The 19,840-nt window shown below is 38.5% G+C and overlaps 1 protein-coding gene across 2 annotated transcripts in view; it reads right to left on the reverse strand.

The window, feature by feature from the left end:
- Positions 1-19,840, reverse strand: part of DNAJC27 (DnaJ heat shock protein family (Hsp40) member C27) — a 39,824-nt gene that overhangs the window by 15,248 nt on the left and 4,736 nt on the right. For both annotated transcript variants that reach the window (XR_008682494.2, XM_055400431.2), the window contains exons 2-5: positions 15,113-15,195; positions 11,355-11,424; positions 1,935-2,099; positions 1,206-1,328 (exon numbers count right to left, since the gene is read on the reverse strand). Coding sequence is in view for 1 of the 2 variants with exons in the window: in XM_055400431.2 (XP_055256406.1) it covers positions 1,206-1,328; positions 1,935-2,099; positions 11,355-11,424; positions 15,113-15,195 (441 nt within the window). In the remaining variant the exon portion in view is untranslated. The remainder of the gene's footprint in view (positions 1-1,205; positions 1,329-1,934; positions 2,100-11,354; positions 11,425-15,112; positions 15,196-19,840) is intronic.

Below are 19,840 nucleotides of genomic sequence, written 5' to 3' on the forward strand. Positions count from 1 at the left end.
GCATTATTCATGCCACCACTTACTTCCAAATGAAACTACAAGTAAGAGTTGACTCTAATTTGTTGTTTGCTGCTACTGCTAAGTCACTTCAGTCGTGTCCGACTCTGCGCGACCTCATAGACGGAAGCCCACCAGGCTCCCCCGTCCCTGGGATTCTCCAGGCAAGAACACTGGAGTGGGTTGCCATTTCCTTCTCCAATGTGTGAAAGTGAAGTCACTCAGTCGCGTCCGACTGGTAGCGACCCCATGGACTGCAGCCTACCAGGCTCCTCCATTCATGGGATTTTCTAGGCAAGAGTACTGGAGTGGCTTGCCATTGCCCTGTTTAGGCTCCCCATAAAATAATTCAAGATTATTAAGTTCTAAAAGTGAGTGAAAGTCATTCAGTTGTGTCTGACTCTTTGCGACCCCATGGACTATACAGTCCATGGAATTCTCTAGGTCAGAATACTGGAGTGGATAGCCTTTCCCTTCTCCAGGGGATCTTCCCAACCCAGGGATTGAACCCAGGTCTCCGCATTGCAGGCGGATTCTTCACCAGCTGAGTCACAAGGGAAGCCCAGGTTCTAAAAAGTGACCATCTATTCAGGTTGCATCCTTCTACTGCCTACTTGATTGGTGAGACGGAACTTTTACATATGACTCACTGATTCTGCAAAGATAGTCTCTTGGTCTCTAACTGCACCCCCAAGGGCTACAAAATAAGATTATATTAGCTTTGGCAAGGCAATTTTGCCAAAGTAATACTTTCATTTGATTATGCATATAAATGTAACCGAATGTGGTTTTAAAGAAAATCTTTCTCCCATTTAAGTAAGTACATAATAAGTGTTATTAAACTTGATGATCAGAGGAATCACCTAGAGAGGTTTTTTAAAATCGAGATTCCTCAGCTCCAACAAAACATTAAGTTTCCAGGGGACCTGGAGCCCAGCAATTTGCATTTTGAATAATTACCCCAGTAATTCTGATAAGCAGATAATTCTGATCTAAAGAGACAGCAGGCAAACCTCCCTCTTTCTCTGTCTCTCCCACACACACACTTATTCTCACCCCCTCTCTCCCATTCTCTCTTTCTTACCTGCTTCTGAAAAGAAACAGCTTATTCTAATAAGAAACTTCTATTACTTGCTGCTCCTCATCATTAAGCTAAAATTTGGTATGGTCAGACACAAAAACTCTAGAACAATAAAATGCGAGGTTACCTGGAACATCTCATTGATTCCTTCTCCAGTTTGAGCCGAAGTTTCAAAGTACAGGAACCCTTTGCTTTCAGCCCAAAGACGTCCTTCACTTTCATCAACACAGCGGTGCTTAGTACAGTCGATCTGAAATTAAGAGTTGGAGGCAGTGGAGGAGATTCCAACCTTGTCCCTCTAGAATAGGCCTAGTGAGGTCTCTATCAACCCTCTGCTGAGGCAAAAACTATTCTTAAGCGAACCCTAGCATCAGTATATAAAATTACCAGAACCAAAAAATTACTAGCACTGAATATGGACTGATTTTCTGTGGCAAAACCACAAGTGCCTGCTACCAGCACTTTCTCCTGAGAAAGCTGCTGCTGCTCATCTCTGTGGAAGTTGGCTTTATCACGTTTGCCACACATGGTCTGCTTTTCCACTTTTCCACAGTCCATGTTCCACCTAACTTCTGCCCCCTCCTCCAATCAGGTCAGAGTCTCTTTACTAGGCTCCACCTCTCCTGCTCCCTCACCAATATCCATTCCCAAACAGGGACCAGGAAAAAATGGATAACATGCCAGGTTTTGTTGTTTAATTGTTTTTGTTTTAGGAACATATGTTTTGAAAAGCTGCTGATTCTTAACATTACAGATTACATAATTTTTTTCTTCTAATTTATTCCCCAAAACTCAGAGCTGTGCTTTTCCCATAATGAACCTAGAAAGTTGAGCATTTCATCTCCAAAACAGTTACCTTGTTGGCACATACTGCAAATACAATATTTTCCATGTTTCCATGAGGTCCAAGATCTTGCTTCATTTCTGCCAGCCATGCATCAAGGGCATCAAAGGAATCTTTCTGCCCAACATCATAGACCAGTAGCACACCCTGTGTGTCCTTGTAAAACTCATTACGAACCTTCACGTAAAAAAAAAACAACAGATGCACAACATGTAGATACTGTGATTTTATAAAAGTATATTTGGCAGTCATTAACTTAGCAAAGTGTGTTCTTGAGTGTATTCATACTGTTTACTAATTGTACTACTGGTCTTTGGAGGGCTTCTTATAAAATTAAAATAAAATGATTTTTTTTAAAAAGTCTATTCAAATAGGACTTGTAATGGATCTAACAGCCTTCTACCCTGTCCCTCCTCACCTCCAGTTCTACTCCCCAGAGGCAATCAATCTTTAATTGTTATCAGTAGGCCTTAAGAAGAACACAAATTAAATGAAGTTCTTCTTAGGAAGAACTAGGAAGGTGAGTGAACAATTACAAAGAATTTAAGGCAAAAATGACACCAGTCTCAGCAACAAGGTACAGCCATTTACATATCACATCCAAAAGCTGACTTTTCCCAGGAAGCTGGGCAGAACCTCCCTAGGACTCCTGGGTCTCACCAGCAACTCTGGAACTCTGAACTCTGAGTGTCTGCGTAATATGCAGTGGAAAACAGCAAGGCCCTGGAATCAGATTTGGGTTCACACTTACTTACTAGTTATGTGATCTTGGGCAAGTCCCTTAACCTCTCTGCGTCTCAGTTTCCTCATCTGTAAAATGGGGATACTACTACTTACTTCACAGGGTTATTATGAGGAGTAAATGAGATCAAGAAGGCAGAGCCCCTAAATGGTGCCTGGGAAACAATGCGTATCAGCACCTTCTCTCTTGCTTCCTTGCATTCATTCTCTGAAGTTCTTATCAGCCACGGCAACTCGCCTCTGGGGCGTATCTTCAGTTCTAGGTAAAGGGAGCAGGAAGTGCTGGGTGTGAAGTGGGAGAGGCACTAATGGGACAGGTTAGGTGGATGAGGAGTCACACTGACAGGCTAGGGATTTCAGGCCAAAATTCCAGTAAGAATCTTGACAGAGGCCATGTATTATGTGTTCTTTTCAGAAAAATCTGGTAAGTACTGAGACCTATGCTGGATATGTGGTAAGAACAAAGACCTCTCTCACACATCTGGCACGAAGTATCTACAGGTTTCTGAGAATAGAGAGACACCTGGACTGAGAATGTAAGTGCCCCTTAACTTACAGAAACATAGGAAGCCATCCCCTAAAATCCAACCCAACATAATCGAGTGAATTTAACATGATGAAGACCAGGAAGGCGTCCTTTCCCCTCAGTACTCAGGGTCCTCAGCCCTCCCGCAGCAGCTACAGTGGGGTTTTCCCTTCTGTCCGGAATCCTGTTGCCTGACTCCCACATCACATTCTCCAGGTTCTTAAACTCATCTCTCTTCCACCGACTCCTCCTCCTTCCATTGCTCCCACTCCAGTCTGCTGCCACAGTTCACCAAACCCTGTTCTAAGCCCTCGTCCTTTCTTTGTTATCCTGCTTCCCAACTCAGCAAAGTCAACCACTTGCAGTTTCAACTGTGAGAACCTCCAAGATGAGTCCTTTCATCTGTGCTTCCTGCATTTCCAAGTAGCTCTAGGCTCCCAGCTGAATGGGAACTCAGATTCAATCCATATAACAGGAAACCCTCCACCTCATTCCTTCCTACACTTTTCCTTCTCTTGAACTTCTAGTGATGAAAGCAACACACCCTTCTCTGAGTCACTTGGGTTGAGAGCCTGGTGTTAGCCTCTGCTGCTCTCCTGTCCCTCTGCTCAAACAATTCTGCAGAAGCCGCCTCCACCATGCTTCCTGCACTATCACTTCCTTTCCATTTTCATTGCCAATATTATCTCTTGATTGCATGACTGCTCAAGTCTTCTAAGCAATCTCCCTAGCAACACTATATGCTGTGCATATGTATCTTTTTAAAAGCCCCAGCTCAAAAACTCTTTCCTGTTTCTCTCATGCACACTCTCCAAAGTTCAAACCCTTATAATTGACATTAACAGTTTCTGAACAGTCCTCCACCCACTTTTCAGCCTTATCCCCCAACCCATCTCCTGTACTTTAAACTGGATAAACTCATTCCCCAAACCTGCCCTCAGTTCAGTTCAGTCGCTCAGTCGTGTCCGACTCTTTGCAACCCCATGAATCACAGCACGCCAGGCCTCCCTGTCCATCACCAACTCCTAGAGTTCACTCAAACTCATGTCCATCGAGTCAGTGATGCCATCCAGCCATCTCATCCTCTGTCGTCTCCTTCTCCTCCTGCCCCCAATCCCTCCCAGCATCAGAATCTTTTCCAGTGAGTCAACTTGTCGCATGAGGTGGCCAAAGTATTGGAGTTTCAGCTTTAGCATCAGTCCTGCCCTATGCCCTCCTAATTCCACCTGGAAATGGACACCTCTTCATCTTCCACTTTCCAAGGTCAAGCTATAATACTGTATCTTTCATGTAGCTTTTTCTTCTCCCTTCCTCACCATCTGGTCCCCTCCACCTGCAAAACAGAATGCAATCTCTATATCCCCTGGAATACCACAGCATTTTGTACTTCTAAGAGCACTCATGTCACTTCCTGTCTAGTTTCATAGTTAGTGGCATAGCTAGCTGTCTTCCCCACTAGACTGTAAGTGGTGTGAAGACACGTATCACCTTTGTGTCAGTCCCTGGGCCTAGCAGGTATAAATATTTGACATATATTTGTTTAATCAAATGGCTGAATGTGCTATAATAAAGAACAGAAGTAGAGACCAAAGAGGAAAAGAAAATTGCAAGGTGCAGATCATGCTGTCCAAAGTGAGATTTGTGTATAAAAAGAGAATTTTAAAAGCTCAATGGATTTCTCTTTCAAAGGACTCAAGCTCAATTCTGGGTTCAGCAACTATCTACCTATGTTACCTTGAGTGAGTGACTTTATTACCTCAAACCTGAGTATCCTTAGGTCCAAGTGGATCCCTCAATGGTGCCCTAGAATCCTATTATTCTTATCTCCCCAAAAAGCAGTCTACTGTGAGTCCTGGCAGACTTAATCCACAGTTTAATTAAATAGGATGCTAAGGGAACTGGGATTATTGAACTTTAAAGCAGAGATGGCACACTTTTCAAGATTGTAGGTTAGAGAAAGCTGTTAGTTTAATATCACTCAGACCTCAGAAAGTTATTATAGACCCACTAACTCATTCCAATAAGCCCCAGGATTCAGTTGTGTGTGCGAGGGGAAGCAAGACTCATGGCAAGACACAGGCCACCTCTCTGTTGGGCACGAGTCCCCTCTCTGACACTTTCCTCTGAGATCACTACCTGTGATCTCACTATCTCTTCTCAGTATCACTATCTCTTCTCCGTAGGCCCTTTGTGTTAACATGGTGGGTGGGACTGGTGACAATGGAAGCTTCAACACAGAACAGGTGCTAAGGATCTAAGGAAGCCTGGGACCCCAAGGATGAACATGGGTGCTTCACTAGGTATGTGCTGAGCAAAGGGGTATGCTGGTCAGTTGAGGGCTTTATAAAAATGATGGCTTTGGCTTTGTTAAAAAGGAGGGTTTGAGCTATTAGACAGCAAACATTCGACAAAAAAGGAGAGATCAAGGCTATTTTGGAGAAAAGGTACTTCAGAAGTGATGACTTTAAGGCACTTCTGTTAATTATACTTCCATTTCTGTGAGCTGTGGGAAAAAAGCTATTGAAATAATTGTGAGCTGCGTTAGTAAGATTCTAGTGTCTAATGACAGAAAGTAACAGAAGACTCAGTCTTCTTCACTAGTCAGACAATATCTGGAAGGCTGTGTTCAGTTCTCAGCTCCCTATCAGCTCACTAGAGGTTATCCAAAAGGATGCGGTAGCGAGAATGAAAAATGTTTTACCTTGAAAGAAGCAAATTAACAAATATTAGGAAGGCTCTTGTAGAAGCGCAGACTCAGTCTATGTTGCTTCAAAAACAAGGCCAGAATCAGTGGCAAAAGTCAAAGGAAGGTAGCCTTCACAACAGAGAAGTTGTTAATGTGGAGTTTTTAACTCTAAAGGATTAACTTGTGAAGGGGTGAGACCCCAACATTAAAGAAAATCACTCTTCAAATTCTTACAGTCTGCACCACTCAAAATTGTCCCGTGAATTATATTGTCCCTGGATTCCCACCAACTTACATAACTCTTACTTCTCCATCAACACTCAGTTTAAATGCTGCTTCCTTCAACAGGATTTCCTGACTTTCCAGATAAGCTAGGTGTGGGTGTCAAGTGCTCCCAAGCATTCTGTCCTTTGTTTAACATGTGTTTTCTCTGACATGTTTATGTGTCGTGAAAATAGGGGTTGTGTACTCCCAGTTTGCAGCATAGAAACTGGCATGCTGCTACTTGGTAAATGAATGAAGGCCATCAATCAGGAATGCTATGGAAAGAACTCCTATGATGACAGAAATCTGGACCACATTGATTCTCAGGCATCTCCTAACTCTCCATTTACATAACTTTGATGTAACCTAAGATTAACGTTAGCATTTCTGGTAGTCAGAATCTATGTCAAACTTCTGGTCACTGAGAGCCTCCATGCCTTCTTCACTGACAACAGTCTATACTTATGAAGTTGATATAACCATTATAAGGCTTCACAATCAAAAGGAATTCATTTAACCTAAATATCTGGGTGTCACAAGATGGAAGATTAAATAGCCATTAAGTTACATTTCCTCTGGGAAGATGAAGTAGATGTACTTTTCCCTATTATTTCCACTAAGCACAAGTAAAATTCCTGGACACTATATATATATATAAAACATACATAAGAAGACTCTGGAAAGTGGAGAGAAGAAGGCAGACAAGCAAGGGATCTTGGAACCTGAGGAATGACACAGCGGTGTTTCCTGGGTTTTCTTTTCCTCATGTATCCAAAATTTAGAGCTGCAGAAGTACAACTTGGAAATACCAATGAGTACAGACCAATAAAAGCCTAACAAAAAGCTGCTCTCTTTAGTGAAAGACCAGGAAAGACAAAGAACTTAACATGATAACCACTCTCCTCCAAACTGACACCTCAGGAAAACATTGTCTATCTACCTGCACCTACTCAAGCAAAGGCACAGTGGAAATTTTAGAAAAATTAATTACTGAAAAAATAGACTGAAATAAAAAGCTCAGGAGTTGTGTTCAACAGCAGAATGGAGGAGATGGTAGAAAGAATCAGAAAGGCAAGAAACAGAAGGCAAGATAATAAAAATTACCTAATCTGAACAACAGAGAGGAAATAAACTTTTTAAAAAAGAAACAAAAACAGAAAAGAGCAGAGCCTCAGGAACCTGTGAAGCTATAACAAGATCAGAGTTCAGGAAGGAGAGGATAAATACGGTAGGGCTGAAAAAGTACTAAAGAAATAATGGCTGAAAACTTCCCAAATTTGTCAAGAGATGTAAGCCTACAGATATAAGAAGCTGAGAAAACCCCAAACAGGAAAAACTCAAAGAAATCCATGCCAATAGACATCATAATTAAACCTCTAATAACTAATGACAAAGGAAAAAAAAATCATGAAAGCAGTCAGAAGAAAAAAAAAGAAAATGACACCTCTCTGAACCTATAGGTAATTAAGTTAACCTTCCCAATAAATCTTTCAGTCAGAAATCCCATTCTTCCCTGAGAGCATTGAAATTATTGGGGCTAAGAGGCTCAGGGAGTATAAGAGCTGGAGTGAAAACAACAAATGATAAGGAAATATAAGTAAAGAAAAGGAAAACAATCATATGAGGAGAAATTATTCTCGTATAATATGAAATAACCTTTACACAGTTCAAGAGAAATTAGAGAAAACAGCAAAGTAGGAAGTTTTCTATGATATGCACTATTTTTCCCACGAAATACAATGCTTAAAACACTGCTGCTTTCTTAATGCAGAGTTTAAACAATTTTACAGTAGAAATTTCTAAGCTTAAGATGAAATGGACCTGATCTTATATTAAAAAAGTAGTGACATTAAAAGAGCAAAGTGGGGGGAAAAGACATTTCAAATGACAGCAGATTTCTCATTAGAAACCATGAGGCCAGAAGAAAGAAGCACACTATTTTTCAAATGCTGAAAAAAAGAAAGAAGAAAAATTCTTAACTAAGCAGGACCTCATGGACCGTTTTCAGGACAGACTCCTCCCCCATATCCTCTGCTGCCGCTGCTAAGTCACATCAGTTGTGTCCAACTCTGTGCGACCCCATAGACATCAGCCCACCAGGCTCCCGTCCCTAGGATTCTCCAGGCAAGAATACTGGAGTAGGTTGCCATTTCCTTCTCCAACACAGCTCCTCTTTTAAGTACCTAGATAATAGTATCTGATGCACACTTCCTGAGCTGTTTTACAGATGCTAAAATCACCACCAATGGAAGAAATGAACTACTTAATGACCAAGAGCAAGAAGCACCCCCAGACCTACTGGTGCCTAAGGACAGAGAATGCCAACTCCTGCCCTGTTACTTCACCATAAACCAATCAGAGAATTGTGCAACAGCTCATGTCAACCCTGTGACCCACCCTCCCTCACCGTTAAAAATGCTTTGACAAAAAACCCTTTAGGAATTTGGGGTTTTGTTCTGTGTTTTAGCAGTTCCCAACTACTTGCTTGGCACCTGGCAATAAACTCTGTACTTTCCTTCACTATAACCCATTGTCAGTAGAACTGAATTTACTGTGCAAGGGCAAGCGGACCCAAGTTTGGTCTGGTAACAGTATCAACCCAGAATCCCATACCTGTAATAAAAAAAAAATTATTCAAGACCAAAGGGGAAACCAAAACATTCTCAATCAAGGAAAACTAAGAGAATCTGTTGCGACCAGACTTACACTAAAAGAAAGGCTAAAGTCGTCCTCTAAACAGAAAGGATGAAAGATGCAGCCTTGGAACGTTAGGGGAGGCTCACTAACCGAAAGCACCCACACCGGCCAGGTACCATAATAACCATTTGCGTGAGTTATTTCACAGCAGGAGGTCCTAATAAGGAACACGCAACTAACAAGCCACCACCTACTGGAAGAATTTGGGAAAGGTCAAAAGGAGACAACACGTGTCCTACAACCTCCCAAAATCCTTCTCACTGGCATCCATTCTGGCTGAACAATGCATGCACCACCACGAAGGACCCTGAATCAGAATGACTGGCTAAAGAAAACCTGTAAACTAATCCCATCACCATAAAATCCAAGACTGCAAGCCATGTGGCAGAGCAGTCTTCCTGAGTTCCCTTACCCTACCACTCTCCGCCCAGGCACCCCTTCCCAGTAAAGTCTCTTGCTTTGTGCGCATGTGTGTCTTCTCAGTCAATTCTTTTCCGAGTGTTGACAAGAGCCCCCTTTTGGGCCCTGGAAGCCCCCCCACTTCCTGCAATAGGAACCCAACGATAGATGGAAGAATAGGGCAAGCAAAAATATGAGTGAATACAATATCTTTCCTTGTCTCTCATTCTCTAAATTATGTTTGACAGTTAACCACAAATTAAACACTACTGTGGTTCTCTTGTATGTAGACAAAATATTGAAGATGATTATAAATGGGAGAGGATAAAGGGACATAAAAGGAGGAATAGTTTCTACACCCCACTAAAATTGTTAAACTAATAAGAGTAGACTGTGATAACATGTAGTATAATAAGTAGAGTGTCCACCAATAAAGCTATGCAGAAAGATTTACTCACAAACACTATAGACAAATCAAAATGGAATTCAGAAAGCATTCAAGTAACCCACAGGAAGACAGGAAAAAGAAAATAGAAATAAAAAATAGAAAACAAAAAATAAAATAGTAGACTTAAGCCCTAACATATCAATAATTACAGAAAAATAAGTGGGCTAAGGACAAAAATTGGCATAATACTTTAAAAAAAATAATTGAACTATGTGTTGTCCTCTAAGAAAATCACTTCAAATATAAAGATACAAGCAGGCTGAAAGTGCAAAGATAGAAAAAAGATGTATCACACAAATATTAATCAAAAGAAAGCAGAAATGTCTATATTAATAACAGATAAAATAGACATTAGGAAGAAAATTATCAGACACAGGCGGACAGTATACAATAACAAAATTATATAATGAAGACAAAGCAATCCTAAACGTATATGCACCAAACAAGACAGCTGCAAATATGTGAAGCAAAAATTGAAAAGAGAAATAGACAAATCCACAGTTACAGTTGGAAACTTCAAAACCTCTTTTAGCAACTAACAGAACAACTAAACAGAAAAAAAGCAAGGATATAAAAGAATTCATCAACACACTGACCAAAAGGATCTAATGAGTATTTATAGAACATTTTATCCATCAATAGCAGAATACACATTCTTTTTAAGCGCCCACATAACATTTACCAAGACAGGCCACATCCTGAGCCATGAAAAAAAACCTCAATAAATTTTAAAGAATTGAAATCATACAGTCTGCTCTCTGATTATAGTATGTTCTCCGAAATCAAACTAGAAATCAGTAACAGAAAGATAACAGGAAAATTTCTAAACACTTGGAAACTAAACAACATACCTCTAAATAATCCATAGGTCAAACAGAAAATCTCAAGGGAAATTTTGAAAAGAACTGTATAAATGAAAATGAAAATAGAACATACAAAAATTTGTGGGATACAGCTATGCAGTGCTGAGAGGAGAATTTATAATACTAAATTTATACATTAGAAAAGATGAACGTCTCAAATCAATAATCTAAGCTCCCACCTCAAAAACATAGAACAAGAAGAGTAGAATAAAGCTATAACAAGCAGAAGGAAGGAAATAATAAAGACAAAAGTAGAATTGAAATGGCCAAACTAGAAAGAGTAAAGACACTCCTTATGGAAAAAGAAAAACACAAGGAAGGAAAAACAAAAGAGAATGGCCAAGAGATTCACTTTGAGACTACTGAGGACTGATAAGCAGATGAAAGTAAACGAAGTGAAGCTGCTTTAACTTCTTTTGGGGAGACAGAACACACGACTGAGGAGTGCCCTGGAAAATCCCTCTAGAACCCTGCTACAAAGGGTTCACTTCTGAATTCCTAAGTCTCAAGATGAATGTAATTATCTTTTCACTTTCTAAGCTAGGGCACAAAGTGAAAAGCAACAGTCTTTTGAAGGTTAAAATGTCTTATCTAAGTGTTTGAAAGATTAGCAACAAAATTTCCTACCACTGTTTAAGGAGACAGTACAAAAGACCAACAGATGTCTGTTAAGTTAAGGCACAAACACTGGCTAAATTTACCTATTTTCACACATGACTTGAATATTGGTTGTTTTGATAATTCAGGAGCATTCCTTCAACCCATTGACAATACTGGATACAGGTTTTTCTCAAAAAGGCTTTCTTACCTCGTAGAAGAAGGGATGTCCAGCCATATCAAAGATGTTAACTTTGATTTCTCTGTCCCTGACTTGTACCCTGAAATGTTCAAATGAAAACAATTCCAAAGAGGGTCATAGCTTCTATACTCATGTTAATATCATTTATGTTGCTTATGAATTTCAAAAGGTTATGTGTATGAAATTTAAAAGAGGCTTTTAAAAAAGCACCCCCATTAGCTTCACCTTACCATGACAGTTTCGTCTATACCCTATACAAAACAAACGGTAGCTATTACTATGCTGCTAAAACAAATTTATTTGGACAGTAGGAGCAAGATGAAGAAAAACAAAATGTTTTACTTCACTTAGTATGACATCTTAATTACTACTGGTTGTGCTTGTTACCATGCAGTACAATAAATGGTACAAATAGTACAAAGTTGTATTATTATTTTAATGATGTTTGTTTAATTTTCTTATGATCTTCATTTCAGCAAGAATAACAGTCAATCTATTTTCAGAAATTTGGAAGTAGAGAAAAGAAAAGGGAAATAACAACCATTCACATTAGAATTAACTACTGCTAACATCATAGCATTCTTGCTCCTAGTCCTTTTATTTTTTAGAGAAAAAGCACTACTGGAAAATGAATGAATGAAACATTATAAATAACTCAAACACTAAACAAGTACAAAGATGAAAGCTTAAAAGTAGTCCCAAAGCCTACCACCCAGAAAAAACCTTCATTAACACAGATGAACATCACTGTAGACTTCTTTTTTATATATAGATAAGAATGATAAACATCAATATTTTTATAAAATTGGGATTATATTCATTTAAAATAAAAAAATTTTACTTTTCACTGAATTTAACAAAAGAAAAAAAGAAACTGAAGTAAACTTGGGGGAATTACTGAATTTTAAATATAAATGTTCTTCATTACAGAAATAGGATTTCCTAAAAGATTCCTCTAAGGTTAAGAATAGAGATTATTAACAATAAATCAACAGATTAGAGTTCTGGTTTTTAAGTAACATGCTTCAGACAGCAATGGTAGGACTCCCTCTGTGGACTACAAGGAAATAGCACCTGCTCTGATTGTTTCTATATTACCTCCTGCTTTGTTTATGATTATAATTCCCTTTCCAAGTTTATAACATGTACTTTCTATTCTGAAACCATAATTCCTACAGTTGTTTTATATTACTTGTATATTTAAATCAGACTAACCACTACTCATCTTATGATTTCTTCAGTCCTGAATTCTCTGCCATATTTCATCAGTTCTAAGATGCACATTTGTTTTCATTTTAACAACTGTGAAATCAGGATCTGTCTCATAAAAGGATGTGAGAACAGCAAACAAAACAAAATATTTAAGAGTTTGAGAGCATCTGGAGAAGATCTTATATAACAACTCCTATTAGAAAGTTTTGTCACATAGCAGCTGAGAAGGGATGGAACTGAAGTTTATAAAATCAGGAAGTAACATAAATTATGTTTACAAATTGGAACTCAAAACAGGGCAGTTTACTTCAGAAGTCTGACAGAGGATATTACCTTAAGAAAAATGGCAATTCATTACCTCAAGCCAGTGCTTTCCTAAACTGTGACCTGAAGACCATTTGAATCATAATTATGGAAAGAAGGGGAGAGTGTTTATATTGCAGAGTCCTGTGCCCCACCTCAGACCCAGTAAATCAGAATCTTACTGGACGAGGCTTGGGAATCTTCATTTTTACAGACTCTGCAAGTAGTTCTTAAGCATACTGTGATTTGAAGGATGGAGTGGGTTTCCATTGTTTTGACTGCTCAAAGAGTACCTCCCCTCCTCCCCTGCCAACTGTGGTTTAAATGGGTTCTTCCATCTTCTTTTTTGATGCCACTCTGCTGGCCACAGCTAACAGAGCTGGGAAAAGGCGCCTGTCACCACCTGGACAATCAAAACCTTCCCTGGGATTTTAAAATTTGAGATTAGTTTTGGAAAGCCTGAGAGGTACTGGCAGCTGTGGAGAGGGAGCCAAAAGGTAGAGAGAGACATGTTGTGAAATCCCTCCCTAGTTCCAGGGATCTCTGAGACCCAGCTATATCCTCATGATTGGATTATGTGAATTGATTAACAGCCTTTTTTTTCCTCTCCTTTTTTTTTTTGACTTGAGTTAGGTTTCTGTCAACCATATCTTCTTCCTCACCAAAGGACAAAAAAAAAATTTCAACCAGAAACAGAACATAATCAACACTCCATATCTACAAGTTCTGTATCCATAGATTCAACTGAACTTGGACCAAAAATATTCAGGGAAAAAAAAAAAAACCTTAAAATTTCAAAAAGCAAAATTTGAATTTGTTGCAAAGTGGCAACTATTTACATAGCATTAACATTGTATTTACATTCTATTATGTATTATAAGTTATATAGAGAAGATTTAAAGTATTGCGAGAATGTGTATAGTAAGTACTACACTATCTTATATATAAGGGATTTGAACATCGACAGGTTTTGGTATCCACAGGGCATCCTGGAACCAATATTTCTCAGATATTGAGATGACTATAGTCTACTGAACAAACCACAGCTCTATGGCATAACATAACTCTTGCTTCTTAGATGAATAAATTAGCTTCCAATATGGAACAAAACTGCCTTAAACAGGATATACTATCATATCACTGAAATCCTGTGCCCTGAAGTATAGATACCCCTCACCACTTTAGTCTACCTTCTTGAATGTTGCCCTCATATTCTAATGTTGCAAACTTCCTCTTTAGCTGATCTATCTTACCTAACAATAATTATTTATTGAGTATGGACTGTGTACTAGCACTGTACCAGGCACTTGGAGATAATTTATTCTAATAGCCTCTCTACATGGAGCTCATAATCTAGCAGGAGACATTAAACACATACAAATCATAAGACAATTTATAATAACACCTGTGAATAGCAGAGAATTTTAATACAACTGTCATTTTCAACTAAAATGAGTCCTGACCAATGTTCAGAATGTCTCATGGGAACATGTATACTTTACAGCTTGAGGAGACTGACAGGTGGAGAGACGAGGGGAAAGGACATTTCAGGTGGACAGAATGAAGGATGGCACTGAGAGAGGAAAGTATGATTGCACGAATTCAGTGTGGATGGAGAGTAAAGTGTGTGAAAGAATGTAGTAAGGGAGAAGGGAGGGGCAGGCTGGGGTCAGAATAGTGAACACTTGAATTTCCCTCTCTGGAGATGAGCTATTTACCTCCATTGTACTCTTCCACAGTGTGTTTTCCTCCTAATGTGACTCTATCTCCACAAGCTCAACCTATCTTCAATCCATCTCCAAATAAATCCCCACTGATACCTAATTTCACTCTTCCCAGATCATTTTTGCTAGATTTCAAAAGGCTATAAAAAGATCACTAAAAGGAAGTTCTCTGATAGAAAATTTTTCATATAATATTTAAAATTCTTGGAGTGAATATTTCAAAATTCTCTAAAAACACACCTGCTAACAGGACCTGCTTACACAGACACATGCTTCCTGAAAAGCCACATCTGCCAGTCAGGCTTTGTGCTGACTTGCCCATCACCAGCCCCTACATTCCACTTAGAAGGCCTGGCGAACAGAACGTGCCCATGATGAACGAATGACATGATCACTGCTGTCTGTAAAGGTCTCATTCCTCTCTGTTCCAATTTATCTTCAGAATCTCTATTGCAAGACAGATCAGTTTAGAGGGGTTCTAAATTTCTATGTGATTTGAAAGCCCAAGGAAACAATATATGTACTCACTTTGTGACTCCATAGTCAATTCCAATTGTTGCGAGGTATTTAGACACAAATCTCTTCTCACAGTATCGCTTTATAATACAGCTCTAAAAATGTAAAAATAAAAGCTTTTAGTAAAGACACTCTGGGAACCCATAAAAAATAAGCACATTTCTTCATTATGGTTTGTTCATCTACCCCTATTAGACAATGCTTTTTCAAAAGCTGAAATTATAAAATAACTGAAACAAGTACTAAAGGTGAAGTTTTTAAAGAAAAATTAAAATTATTTCAAAATTCTTTCCTTAATACCAAATATGGGTATGTTTTCAATTTAGTGCTCAATTCTTGTTCTCTCTTCTTTTGAAGACCTCTTATACTCAATAATAACACCAACATACTTTTAATAATAACACCAAAATATCTATCTCAACCTCCCTCCCCAGACCAGATCCACACCTCCAAATATCTACTAGACTAATTTCTACTTAGATGTCTAACCATCCTACAAATTCCACGTGTCCAAATATGAACTAATCTTATACATAAAAACAGCAAACAGCTCATCCTACTGACATTTGTTTCCGTTAATAATACCATTTTCCCAATTCAGTTCAGTTCAGTCGCTCAGTCGTGTCCAACTCTCCGCGACCCCAAGAATCACAGCACGCCAGGCCTCCCTGTCCATCACCAACTTCCGGAGTTCACTCAAACTCATGTCCACAGAGTCGGTGATGCCATCCAGCCATCTCATTCTCTGTTGTCCCCTTCTCCTCCCGCCCCCAACCTTTCCCAGCATCAGAGTCTTTTCCAGTGAGTCAACTCGTCACATGAGGTGGCCAAAGTATTGCAGTTTCAGCTTTAGAATCAGTCCTTCCAATGAACACCCAGGATTGATCTCCTTTAGAATGGACTGGTTGGATCTCCTTGCAGTCCAAGGGACTCTCAAGAGTCTTCTCCACAATCACAGTTCAAAAGCATCAATTCTTCGGCGATCAGCTTTCTTCACAGTCCAACTCTCACATCCATACATGACCACGGGAAAAACCATAGCCTTGACTAGACGGACCTTTGTTGGCAAAGTAATGTCTCTGCTTTTTAATATACTATCAAGATTTTCCCAATTACAGAGGATTAAATTATTAAAGTCATATCTGACTCTGAGTCTTTCTAAATCTTCTTTTCGATCTTTCTCTTCATTCTAATTCCCATTGATACCACTTTAGTTTAGGTCTTCATTATCTACTCCTGGACAACTATAGGAAATTCTTTATTGGTCTTTATGCCTCCTTTCCCTCCCAACTTCAATCAACACTGCATACCACTAACATCATTTCACTTCTCTAACTAAAAATCTTCAGCAGCTTCTCACTGCCAAGAGTTCAACATCCGAATTCCTCTGTCCAGTATTCAAGACCCTCCATAATCGGACCCTAATCTGTCTTCTGTCTAAACTCTTCTAATATAAATCCTCCATTTCTGCCAAACTCTAGGCCTGACTTCCTGACTCTTGTCATTACTTTCCTTCCTATTTGAAATGAGCTTTCTCCCTTCTTTCCAAATCTTACTTATTCCTAAGCATTCTGGTTATAAGAGATCTTGCCTGCATTTGCACTCCTCTAACACAAACTACATATGTATATAGATGCGTATATACATATACACAAAATGTTTTTGTTACCATTCACTGCCTTGTTATCTTTTGCCTCTACATAACTTTATCTCTTCAGCTAGACAGTAAACTACTTGAAGGCAAGCACCGGTATTTTACTCCTTTTATCTTGTATCTTTACATCTGAGTGATTAGCTCAGTACCAATGAAAAAGCGATTTAAAATGACTTGTACATTAATAGCAATCCTTAGCACTCATGAAACATAATTTACTTGATGCACTGGTGATGAAGTTTATTCTGCTCACTTTCCTGATGAACCTCAATCTAAATTAAACAGGACAGCTGCTTTAAAAAGTACTTAATAAGCTCACTGGGAACTGAAGGAAAAACTTCTTTGGAATGACTACTGCTAAGAACGTACACTTTAAAAAACATTTTATAGCTTGAAAGCACTTTTCAAATGTTTTCTCTCACAATATCCTAGAAAAAGAAATACAGCCTTTTTCTAAATTATTCATGAGATTAAGGGATCTGGAAGCCCTTTAACTCCAGTAGACAATTTAAACACTAGTCCTAAGTATTTAAAGAGATACACATTTAATTAACAGCATGAATAACCACTCCCTGTAAAGAAATAGGGTTTCTGGGCCTTAGGATCTTACAAGCTAAGTTAAATAACATAAATATAGAGAGAGTTTTTTGTATTCTCTATTTCTTCTAAGTAGATTCTTAGGCACTTTTCTTTTTAAAAGCAGTTTCAATTAAAATCTTAAGGTTTGAATCTTTTTTTCTCCCTAATTTCACTTCAGTTGCTCAGTTGTGTCCAACTCTTTGCGATACCATGGACTGCAGCACGCCAGACCTCACTGCCCATTACCAGCTCCCAGAGCTTGCTTAAACTCATGTCCATAGACTCAGTGATACCATCCAACCAACTCATCCTCTGTTGTCCCCTTCTCCCACCTTCAATCTTTCCCAGCATCAGGGTCTTTTCCAATGAGTCAGTTCTTTGCATCAGGTGGCTAAAGGATTAGAGCTTCAGCTTCATCATCAGTCCTTCCAATGGATATTCAGGACTGATTTCCTTCAGGATTGACTGGTTTGATCTCCTTGCAGTCCAAGGGACTCTCAAGAGTCTTTAACTCCACAGTTCAAAAGCATCAATTCTTTGGTGCTCAGCTTTCTTTATGATCCAACTCTCACATCCATACATGACTGCTGGAAAACCCATAGCTTTGACTAGACAGACCTTTGTCAGCAAAGTAACGTCTCTGCTTTTTAAAATGCTGTCTAGGCTGGTCATAGCTTTTCTTCCAAGGAGCAAGTGTCTTTTAATTTCACGGCTGCAGTCACCATCTGCAGTGATTTTGAAGCCCAAGAAAAGAAAGTCTGTCATTGTTTCCATTGTTTTCCCATCTATTTAGCATGAAGTGATGGGACCAGATGCCATGATCTTAGTTTTCTGAATGTTGAGTTTTAAGCCAGCTCTTTCACTCTCCTCTTTCACTTTCTTCAAGAGGCTCTTTAGTTCCTCTTCACTTTCTGCCATTAGGGTGCTGTCATCTGCATATCTGAGGTTATTGATATTTCTCCCTGCAATTTTGATTCCAGCTTGTGCTGCATCCAGCCCGACATTTTGCATGATATACTCTGCCTATAAGTTAAATAAACAGGGTGACAATATACAGCCTTGACATACTCTGTTCCCAATTTGGAACCAATCTGTTGTTCCATGTCCGGTTCTGTTGCTTCTTGACCTGCATACAGATTTCTCAGGAGGCAGGTGATAGAAGTATCCTAAAATTCATAAGAAAGAATAGCTATCTGAGAAGAACTAATTGAAATATAAAAAACAGGAAAGGGACAGGGCAGTAGAAAGAGGTGAGAATTTGCATTGACCAGTATTAAAATATAGTTTGAAACCAATTGAGAGGGTCTTATATTGGCATAAGAATAGACAAGTAGATTAGTAGAAAGGAACAGAGAGCTCAGAAATAGATCCCATTATACATGAAAATTTTAAAAGTGACAAAAGTGATATTTAAAGTCAACAGGAAAAATAATTTATTTAGTATAATGTTACTGACACACTGAATATCCATCAGGAAAAAAAAAATTAAGTTGGGCCCTTAACTTACCTATATGCAAAAAAAATTACAGGTGAATTTCTGATTTAAGTATTTCAAAATAAAACAATAAAAATTTCAGAAGGAAATGTGCAATATATGTAGAACATCTGAAAACCTTTTCAACCAAGACAGAAAACCCAGAAACCATAAAACAAACAAACAGAAAAGCATAGTCAAAGCATCTTGAAAAAGAACAAAGTTGGACGTATACCCTCTGATTTCAAACTATAGTACAAAATGGCAGTAATCAAAACAGTAGGATATTGACACAAAAACAGACACATAGATCAATGGAACAGAATTGACAACCCAGACACAAACCCACAGTTAGATGGTCAATCAATGACAAAGAAGCAATAATATATAATGGGAAAACACACCACTTTTAATAAATGGTGTTGGGAAAACTAGACAGCTATATGTAAAAGAATTAAAAGAATCAACTGAACTACTTTCTCACACCATATATAAAAATACACCGCTAATCATAAAGGAAATGCAAATTGAAACTACAATGAGATATCACCTTACACTAGTAAGAATGGCTGTCATCAAAAAGACAATAACAAGTGTTAGGATGTGGAGAAAAGGGATTCTTGTGCAACATTGGTGGAATTGTAAACTGGTGCAGTCACAATGGAACACATTGTATGAAGGTTTGGCAAAAAAATAAAAACAGAACAACCATATGATCCAGCAATTTCATTTCTGGGTACTTACCTGAAGCGAACGAAAACGCCAATTCAAAAAGATATATGCACCCTGATGTTCACTGCAGCATTATTTACAATAGCTAAGATATTGAAGCAACCTAAGTGTTCATCCATAGATGAATGGATAAAGAAGATATGGTATAAATATATATTATATATATATGCATGCACATAATGGACTATTACTGGTATTTTTAAAATAAATTTTAAAATTTTATTTTTTTCATTTTAAAAATGAAACCTTATCATTTGTGAAAACATGAATGAAATTAGAGGGTATTATGCTAAGTGAAATA

The sequence above is a fragment of the Moschus berezovskii genome, chromosome 11 (assembly GCF_049115385.1).
Source record: "Moschus berezovskii isolate FMDL1 chromosome 11, NW_MosBer_1.0, whole genome shotgun sequence".
Taxonomy (NCBI): domain Eukaryota; kingdom Metazoa; phylum Chordata; class Mammalia; order Artiodactyla; family Moschidae; genus Moschus; species Moschus berezovskii.